We start from the raw sequence: 9,951 nt of genomic DNA, 5'->3' as shown, positions 1-9,951 counted from the left end.
CCCCCCCCCCCCACCCCACCCCATGCCGTGTCCCCGCCCCAGCCGAGCCCCAGCCTGTGCCCCTACAGCTCAGCTGTACAGTGATTCCTCTGAACAGATTCCAGACAGATGCCGAGTATCTCCGTGAATGTAAAGTGATTTTTTTTTTATTATTTTTTTTAAAAATGCTGCTGTTTTATTTTTTATACAAACTAAAACACCAGAGGTCATTGAATCCTATATTAAATACATAAATTAAAAAATAACCATTCATAAAACTTTACATACAATAAGGATTCTCTCCTACACGTTAATACATATAGTACAGATACATGTCCAGTGTTTATCAAAGGGTCATTCTGCCAAGTCATTTACAATTTTGTTCTGGAATAGACACCAAAAAAATTGGGAACAAAAAAGTATATATAAAACCACAGAGGTGCTGATGTGAGGGAGGGCAGGGGAAGAGAAAACCCTTTGGATCACCAGCAGCTGTGTGTCTGTTGTCTGAGCCCTGCCCCAGTCAGGAGAGCCTGGCCTGGGCAGTCCTCTTGGGATGCCACGGAACGGAAAGCAGTGGGGTTCAGAGGATGTTTCCCACTGAGATGAGGGCAGGGGGTTGGAAGATGAAGAACACCTACAAAAAAGTCTCCATGACCCCCCAGGCACATCAGTAAGAGAGGATGGAGCTGTGAGCCAGGCTGACAGCACTGCAAGAAGAGCCATTTCCTTCTGCAACCCCAACTGCCTAAATTCATCTCGCCTAACCAGGCCCTCATCTGAAGAGCTTAAATTGAAACTGTCTTTGAAATCTCCCAACTTGGTCAGTGGAGAAAAAGCAGCAAGTCAAATTGTGGTCAAGCTGATGTGCACTACCTTCTGTGGCTCACCTCCTGCCTCAGCAGGACAGAGAGCCTGGAGTGCTGGTACTCCTCAACAGGGATGGATGGGAGGGATCCAGGGCTGTACTTGCTGTCCTCAAAGGCTGCAGTAAACTGATTTTTATTTTGCTGGTTGGTTTTGGGGAGGGGAGGTTGGCTGCAGTGACTAATCTGAGGGGGGATTCTCAATCCTTTGCTTCGATGAACATCAGGAACAGCAGAAAACCCAGGATTAACAGTCCCAGGACAGAGAAGGGTCCAGAAAAAGGATCAAAAAACTAGTTGCCCATGAGATGTGAAACTAAAACTGGAGGAGTGTACCAGTTGGGGCAGCTAAACAAGTCTAGATTCAGTTCCCCATACCTAGATTGAAGTATACTTTCATCAGCTATAGCAACGATTTCTATATACAACAGGGAATAGATAGGTATATGCATATATATGTATATATATGTACATATACACTATATATAGATACATGTATATATATATACACAAACATTAAACTCATTTAGATCTAGCTGATAGCAGGACGTTTGTATTAACTCATATCAGCAAGTGTGTTTTAGGCATGGCATGTGTGACGCTGCAAGGGGAGTAAAGCAGCGGCGGTTCAGCTCCATGGAGGGAACAGCAATCTTTGAAAGGTTTGCAGACCCAGGTCTGCTGTGGCCAGACCACCACCCCACCCTGAGCCCTTGGGAATGGAGCACCTGCAGGCATATGTATACACACAGGAGTAAGGGAGGGCAAATTGGGTAAAAAAGAGAAATTAAATAAGACAACAAGGCTCAGAGAGTCTAAATGATGAAGCCTGCCACAAGATCAGTCAGTTTTTTCTATCTGTGCCATAAACCTTCCCTGTGATTGCCTGAAATAAATGTTTCTAGTCCCTTCTTTTTTTCCTTTAGCCAAACCAGTGGTGGAAGTTATTGCACTGTCATTGAAACCAGGTGCTGCTTATTCTTCTGCAAGAAGAGCTCAGTGCTTCAACTGCCAGCCCTAATGCTGAGGAAAGCAGCCTAATGGTGTGAAATTAAGTGGTGCTGCAAGAGGGGAGAAAAGAGTGAGGGGGGAAGAACGAATAGCCAGTGAGACACCCCCCCCCCTTTTTGTAGCTATCAAACTGTTGTAAAGCTGCTAGTGATCTCCAGCTGTCACAGGGGTGGGACAAGGCTTCCCCCGACTCCAGAACTTCAGGACTGAACTGCTGGCTCATGGAAAGCACGTGTACATTTGGGTCAACCTGATCCACAGAGTCTTCTGCTGAGGAAAAGGAATTTGAACAAAGAGCATGCAACGTACCTGCAGTCGTGTAACATATATGCCTACAAGCCTGTCTTTTAAAACAATGAACCAACAAACATACAGCAGAACTCAGTGCAGAACTCAGTGAACCCCTCGGCTGAACTAGAGTGCTTCAAGAAGATGTGGTCATTCTATAACTTAAACCAATTTTAAGGAGCAGGGAAAAAAAATCATTTGCTAATAGCTTCTAACCTTTGATGAAAGGCTTATCACAATATCCTGGCATTCAAGAAATGAGGATGTAAGGAGTCTGTGGAGAAACTGAGCCCAGCATTGCTATGCAGTTGGGTGAATGGACATTACTGATTAAAAGCTATTCTGGCCAAGAAAAAAAGATATCTGTGAGGGGCTGGCACCCTTGATACTAGAGAACTTCCTCCCTGCTAAGGCCACAGAACTGCTTTTGACCTGACAAGTTGCTGTGGCAAGTGACTTCACTGCTTTGTGCCTCAGAAGCTTCATATGTAAAAGTAAACAGGCAAACAAAGGAGAAGCTCTTTGAAAAGCACTTTTTGATGAGCCGTCTGTGTGCGTAAGATGTTGGTACATGTGAGCCCTGTTTTGAAGGTGTAGGTAATACACAGGCTGTATTCTGGCCCTTAATTTTCTAGTTTGTAGTACAGACATCCACTTCTCCCAGTTAAAATTAAGGCTCCATCGTGGAAGACACAGCCTTGCCACAGGAACCCCGAAGTCTGCCCAGGCATGACTCCATTCCCAGGAAAATGAAAGCCGAGGCACAGAGATGTGCACTGTCAGCCCACCAGTGAGGGAAGGGAGGGTGGGTGCAGCTGGCTGTGCTGCTCCCCGCGGCACAGGACCCTCGCAGGGTTTGCTGCAGGGTGATGCTTCTCAGGGTCGTTTTTATAGAGTACTGGGGGCGTAGACCTGTGACCCTCAGGGAGGCACCAGGGCCGGGTTCCAGGCTTCGTGATTAGAGAGGTAAGTAATGCTTTGAAATGCAAACTGCTTTTAGTTACTCTTAACAGTGGAAAAATCTAAACAGACTAGCAATACCTCTTACTTGTAATGAGGCTGTGTTCACACAGCTTTTCCCCATTTTTAGTTTATGTGTCATTAATCAGGAAGCCAGCTAACAAAGTCAGTAGACAAGCTGAACCAAAACATTTGTTCCAAGCTGGGACAAAACAGTTGGAAGCTGATGCTTTGTGGATCATGTCAAATGGGCTTCCCCCGCCCCCCCGCCCCATCCTCCAACATTTGTTTTCTTTCTCAGAAGCTACTCTGTAGGTCCAATCCAGTGATCCTCAGTGGTTATTCAATAGTAAAACCAAGTATAGTCATTATTATCTCAACGGCAGTCTTTAAAGAGTATGAAAAGTATCTGATAATAGACAGGCTGTTCTTCATGGAGGGACAGTGAAGAGAGATAAGGCTTCAACTCTGTCGGGAACCCTCCTTACACCACACACCCTCTTCTCCCCTTCCTTGGCCAAGGCGGGTGGTGCTGTGTTACGACCTCAAGCACAAAACGTGGTGACCTGTCCTGCCCATCCTGCAATAACCCAGACCGGTTCATTTTCCTTTCTTCCTCCCACATTGCAGCTGTCATTTGTTCCTGAGGTTAAAACCAAAGAGGGAGAGCAGGAGTCCCTGCAGCGAGAAAGCCGCACAGTTCAAGCCGAGCGCTTGGTTGTCGGCATCTCCCCACGGCTCGAGTTTCTCCTGCTCTGTCCTGTTCGCTTTTGATCCATTTGTGGGATGACAGGGTGACATTTAAATGATTGCCCTGCACAGCAGGGATAGATTTTTCTGTTGTAACTTTGGTTCCATGCCCAAGACACACTGACTTGATCAGCTGAAAGTGGTTCCTTCCCTTTAAGTTCTTCCCGGGTGATGTAGGTTCACAGTTCATTTTTCTTCCCCTTTCGTAATTTCAACATATAGAATTTCATTAGATGCAGCATATGTCATAGCTTTAGACAGGAACTGTCAGGTAACAAATTTTGAGTGATGGCTTTAAAATACAAGGTGGTTGCAGTCTTGGCTACAGGTTGTTCATTTTTATACTTTTTAAAATAGGTGTAAACAATATTCTCTTCATCGGGGGATGGAAGCATTTGCCTTTATAAGGACTTATCTGGGTAGTCGGGCACTCTAAAAATAAAAATAAAAAAAAATCTGTATCAGGTAAGTGGTAAGTTCCTCTACCTACCTATCCCAGCTGCCAAGATGCAATCTATCAATCAGGAAGCTGAAAAGGTCTGATCTTACAGCTACCAGTGTTAAACTGGTTTTGTTTGTCTGTATGAAAAGCATTTGTGAAAATTCCAGGCATTTTGCTAAGCCTGTCCATTTAAACCCCTCAAAGCCCAGCCCTCTGGTCCAGAAAAGTCCCCATAGGCATCTTCAGATGAATAGTTATGCACAAGTTTCAATGACTCTTGAACCAAAGCTGCCCAAAATTCACCCCTGACAGGAGACATGGCAGCAAGCAATACCCTTGTGGTGTCAGGGCAAGCCCAGAATTTTGGCTAATATAGCACCGAGGCAAACACAGAATGCTGCTGTCCCGAGGAAGCCTTCCCTATGGCTTTCCCTATGGAAAAGAACTTTAGTTCTCAGGTTTGCACCTAGGGAAAAAAGGGCACCATTTTGTCTTTGTTCTCCCAGCATTCAAGCCTACATAGTAAAATTCACTGGGTGCAAAATCCACACAGACCACACTTATTTGTGATCACAAATAAGTGAATGTGTAAGTTCACAAACACAGAGAGAATGCAGGTAGGAAAATCCCACGTAAACAGGAATTAGAGAGCTTCTGGTCTGCATACAATATACTGCTGCACATGGTTTCCCCCGTGCTTGTCCCTTGTTATCTCAGTTCAGCAGTGAGTGCTGTGTTCACTCTGGGCAAGAAAGAAACCAGAAAGTATAATCTGTGACTGCACTGTGGTTTTCTCTCACCTGGTGAAAAGGTCCATAAAGAATAAACTGCATCAGGGCATGAACAAAACCAAAGAACTTTCACCACCAAGTGGCTCCCTAGGTGCATTTCAAGGAGGAGTTTAGGGTTTTGTTTGTTTGTTTGTTTGAAGTCCCTTAGGATAAAGGTAACACAGTTCACTTGCATCCAGTGGAAATAAAGAAATATACCTCAGTAGTTGTAATAAGAAGAAATGGTGATGGCACACTCCCCCTGCCATTCTCACCTTTGCTGAGTTTGTCACCTGGGTAGGCAGGTGGTTTTTAACGTGAGTGGGAAACACAAATCAATGTTAGTTATTCTCTCTGATTCCATGTATTCCAGCCTCAGAAAATATGATGTTGTTAAAATCCCTCTCAATCTCGCCAACTCCATTCCCAAATTGCTTCTGTCTGGAGATTTTCCCTCAGGTAGTGAGGGGAAAGAATCCCGTGGAGGAAAACAGAGGGGTGAAGGCAGGGGACGAGGAGCTTACCATTGCCTTGTTTTTGAGGAACTGCTACAAGACTTGATGCTTTGCACCTGTGGAGTGCCTGGCCTTGGTAAAACACTCTACAGGTATCATGCGTGCTGTGATGCTGGGCCTGCTGCAGCTCTTACAGTTCAAGGGAGTTCACAGCAGTGCAGATCCTCTGGAAAAGCATTGAGTTTATGTATCCCACACACACACCTCACCCATAAGATTTTTCCACTTTCACTGTCAATGTCCCGTTCTCTAAGTCACTGTATCTCCACCGCTGTCACGGCTCCTGCCCCGGTCACTCAGCTCACCCTAACCCGTCTTCTTGATTCCTACCTGGCATTCATAAAGCCAAATATGCAAAAGAATCCTTCATCTCCTGAGCGGTCCTAGGAGTAGCACAACCCAACAGCAGGCTCCCTGGGGCTGTAAACCACATTTCAGCTCTCGCTGATGCTTCTTGTCCTCTCCATGGGGAACTGGACCCCCGTGTGCCCCCGGGACCAGCCACTACGGAGCAACAGTGAATTCCAGGAGTGAAACTCATCTTGGCACTGCAGTCAGAGCAGCCTTCCTGGGCTCACCAAAGTGACACCAAAGGGATTTACAGCTGCTAAACCTTAGATGCTGCGTAAAACAAGTGGAAAACCCACTGAAGGAGATGGGGCTGAGCTGGGGGGCAGGGTGTGGGGCAGGGAGGGAAGTGAAGTCTTGACACATCCCTAGGGGATCCATGTAACCCCCCTGCAATGACAGCAGTCAGTGCTGCAGCTGGGACAGTCCTGTCAGCCGTAAAGACAGCAGAGAAAGGCTTATGTTGCCTTTCACTACTAGCCCTGCTCAAGGAACGTGCCAGTGAGGTGGATCAGCTCAGCAGGAAGAGAGAGCTGGATGGGACCCAGCAGCCCCTGCAGGCAGAATGACTGCAAGTGAATAACAGCAAATCTGCTAGAATTTTAGGAGAAATGTGGAGTTCTGACCTTAAACACCCCATCAGTTTTTCTAACCACCAATACCTCCCCTCAAATTAGGCCAAAAGGACATAAGTGTTAGCAAATGTGGAGGTGGTGGTCTATTTTAGATGGTCTTGATTCTTCTCCTTTTCTATTCTTGGTTCCCCCCTTCCTGCTCTGAGAAGAGGGAAGGAATGGCTGCTCTGGAAAGAAGAATGCAGTCTGCCTTCGAGTGCATTGCAGAGCTCATTGTGAGGCTGCTCAAACACATTTTTTCTTTGCATGCAGACACTGAAATGTTACAAGGCACTAGAGATATTTTCATAGGCTCCAAGACAAAAGATTAATCAGCATTACTGGAATTCCAATGTCAGAATAATAGGGGATTTTCTTTTCTGTTTTGAGAAATGCCTATTTCAAAAGATACTGCTATATAATTGCAGTTCCTGAAAAGCCAATTTTCTTGTCTAGAGGGTCTGTAATTCTCAGCATGCCTCCTCTGTGCTGGCATACCAAACCATGCAGACAGTCCCAGGAAGTACACACTGGCATTTTTTCCCAGGACCAGGGATTTTGTATTCTAAATTACAGTAGAATTAAATTTTTCATGTGAATCATGTTTTTCTTTTCTAATGAAAAATATTCTAATGGAAAGATTTTTACGCATTTTTGTGAATATTTTTGTCAGTTCTATCTACCACTGATGGTTTTTTTAAGCTACAGAAAAAAAAGTTTTTTTCAAAACTAATAACCATTTAAAAATCAGGAAGACAACATTTCCTGATGAGTTCTAATACTAATGAAAATTTTAATTGTTATTTCTCAGGATGCATGCTCTACTGCAAAGGCTTCACTGCATGCTTCATCTTAAAAGAGACAGGATTAGGAAAAACTGTTCAGTAGTTGAATGTCATGAATGCATTTTTAATCAAGGTGACCTAAACTGAGCAGTGTTGTCCTTTGAGGTATTCCCTGGTTTCTTACTTTTGAAGAACTCTTACTCCACCACAGCCAATACCAGTATTGGTAAAACTAGGATGTATAAGCTTCTTACCAATTCTGTAGCTGTACCAGAAGAGGCAAATAGTCACTAGAGAACCCATTCCAAACCCATACAGGTGGAAAATGTAGGTGCAAAATGTATATACAGCAAACTCTAAACCTCTTATTACCCAAGTTTTTCTCGTATGCTGCACAAGGACATTATTGTAGCTGTCACAGGAACTGAAATAGGATGACACTACAGGCAAATGGAAAAAAACTCATGCAGACAGGTTCTTGCAAATGCCACTGTCAGCTCCTGTGAGTTTTCAAGGTGCACCTTAAATCCAAGAATTTTTTTTATTTGGAATCTCCCCCTAGGTTGACTGCTTGTTCTGGACTCCTGATCCTGCGGTACAGCAGAAGACACAGTCACTTAAAACTATTTGCTGCTACTGCATACAGTGAAAATTTTGGCTTCTTAATATTACCCTGTCCCTAATTTGGCTGTTTCAGAAGACTTTCTGATTTTTTTTCCCCACTGTGAATAAGTGAGAAATTGTAAAGTCACATTTCCACCAGTCACAGCCACTCAAAACATCTCGCAGCTGCTGTGCTGTGTCACGGTTCCCAGAAACCCTGCAGCAGGAACATTACTAAGTATGCAGTCAGAACTTAATCTGTTTAATGATCACTGGATCGAGGCAGCATGTTTTAAATAGCAGCAGCTCAATAATGATATTGGCTGTTGTTTACAGGAGCTGCGATCACTGATCTGTCCATTCCTCTGATTCTTTTCTACGGCTCGTTCCCCATCCAGCCCAACCTACACATATATTGGTGCCTCAGCCCATAGAAACGTTCATTTTGAGGTCTGGCTGGACAAGGAGGCAGATTCCATTTGATGTGGATAACTCTGAGAGCTGTGTCTGCATCTGCACAAAACTGAAATCCTTGATCTAGCTGGAACGAAGCACAAAGTAGGGGCTTTTCCTTAAAGGGAAAAGGAAAACCCACAGACCTGGACCCAAGGCACTTAATTGTAATCAATACCTTGAATTGCACCTGGAAACAAAGGCTGAGCTGGTACAAATGGTGGAAGGACATGGAAGAACATCTTTCACACAACTGTATTCTTGGCTTGCCTTAAGCGCAGACCAGAGGAATTTATTCACTGACACAGCTGAAGCCAGAGCCAAGAGATACAGTGAGAAATTCAATGGTATGGGTCTGCCCCCAAATCAGAAAATTCTGCTCCACCATTACATGTTCTTGAGACTTTAACATAACGTTTTCTAGGCTGTGTTCTACTTCTGTTATCCTGGCTCAAAGAAAGATTGTTCTATCCCATCATCCCGGCTCTGGAAGTGGCTTGCCACAGATGGAAAAATGGGACCATTACAGTTCTCTGATTTATTTCCCCATCTTCACACTGCTTTTTGAACTCTGAACTTTCAGCTGCAAAACATGCTGTGACAAAGCCTTCTTTACAACCCTGTATCCTTAACTATCAATTTTCGTTTCCTTTAAGCTTATCACACAATGATTGCTTGTACTTGAGGAGACAGTGAATGATAGCAAGCTATCCATCCACCCATCCATCCTATGACAAATTTTCTAAACCTCTCCAATACCACCTTTTAACGGTGTGACTTCCTGAGCCAGAAAAATCCTTCCATCTCTCTGTCTCCCCCTTCCTGTCTCTCAGCAGCTCATCTTTCTTCCTTGCCCTCCTTTGCATCCTTCCTACTGCTGGACACAGAGCTCTACCTGTTACAACCTCCTGACTTATTTCCTGAGTGTCACTTCAGAGCCCATCACAGTGTGTATATGGTTGAGATTATTATAACTGTTTTCCATCTGCATCCCTTTGCAAACATCAACATTGAATTTCACCTGCAATTCTCTTGGCTGTGTGATGTTGTGAAATTCTTGTTAGCTTTTATTTTTACAATCCTGAGTAGCACAGTATCACCAGTAGCTCAGCAGCAGGACAACCCCCTGTTGTGAACTATTACAAATTGGCAACAACCTGCTGAATTCGCTGGCTCCAAACATCCACCAGAACACACAAGGATGTGATCCTCAGCTCTCTGCAAGAAGTGCTAGCTTTGGGGAAATAAATAAAACAGTCTTACCTTTCCAAGAGGCACATTGACATCAAGGCCAAAGAATAAAGGCAAGAGAGAAGAACAAGAATAGAAATAGAAACTGCAGAAGAAAAAGAAGATTGTGTAAGCATCAGAATTATTTTTGCACTCAGCAGAACAATTAGAGTAATTAGGCATTCCAAAACCACTGTATTTCCCTAGTTACTTCTGTAAGTACCATACCACCTCCCAGGCTTAGAAAACAGATCCCACTAATTCCAGTGATGGATTACAACTGGCACAGTATTGAAAGCCTGAGGTGTAACTGTTACTATGAACCCCCAAGGGTTGA

General features: G+C 44.2%; 1 protein-coding gene across 3 annotated transcripts in view; it reads right to left on the bottom strand.

Annotated features, from left to right (window-relative positions):
- Positions 1 to 1,757: 1,757 nt before the first annotated feature.
- JAKMIP2 (janus kinase and microtubule interacting protein 2) overlaps positions 1,758 to 9,951 on the bottom strand; it is a 45,832-nt gene continuing 37,638 nt past the window's right edge. For 2 of the 3 annotated variants that reach the window (XM_017822872.1, XM_017822873.1), the window contains exons 21-22: positions 9,648 to 9,720; positions 1,758 to 4,286 (exon numbers count right to left, since the gene is read on the bottom strand). In XM_017822872.1, the coding sequence (XP_017678361.1) occupies positions 9,670 to 9,720 (51 nt within the window). In that variant the 3' untranslated portion in view covers positions 1,758 to 4,286; positions 9,648 to 9,669. Of the gene's footprint in view, positions 5,748 to 9,647; positions 9,721 to 9,951 lie in introns of all 3 variants that reach the window. The other variant, XM_017822874.1, reaches the window with a different exon arrangement.

The sequence above is a fragment of the Lepidothrix coronata genome, unplaced genomic scaffold, assembly GCF_001604755.1.
Source record: "Lepidothrix coronata isolate B3197 unplaced genomic scaffold, Lepidothrix_coronata-1.0 Scaffold100, whole genome shotgun sequence".
NCBI lineage: Eukaryota > Metazoa > Chordata > Aves > Passeriformes > Pipridae > Lepidothrix > Lepidothrix coronata.
This window is presented reverse-complemented; position numbering and strand designations above follow the sequence as displayed.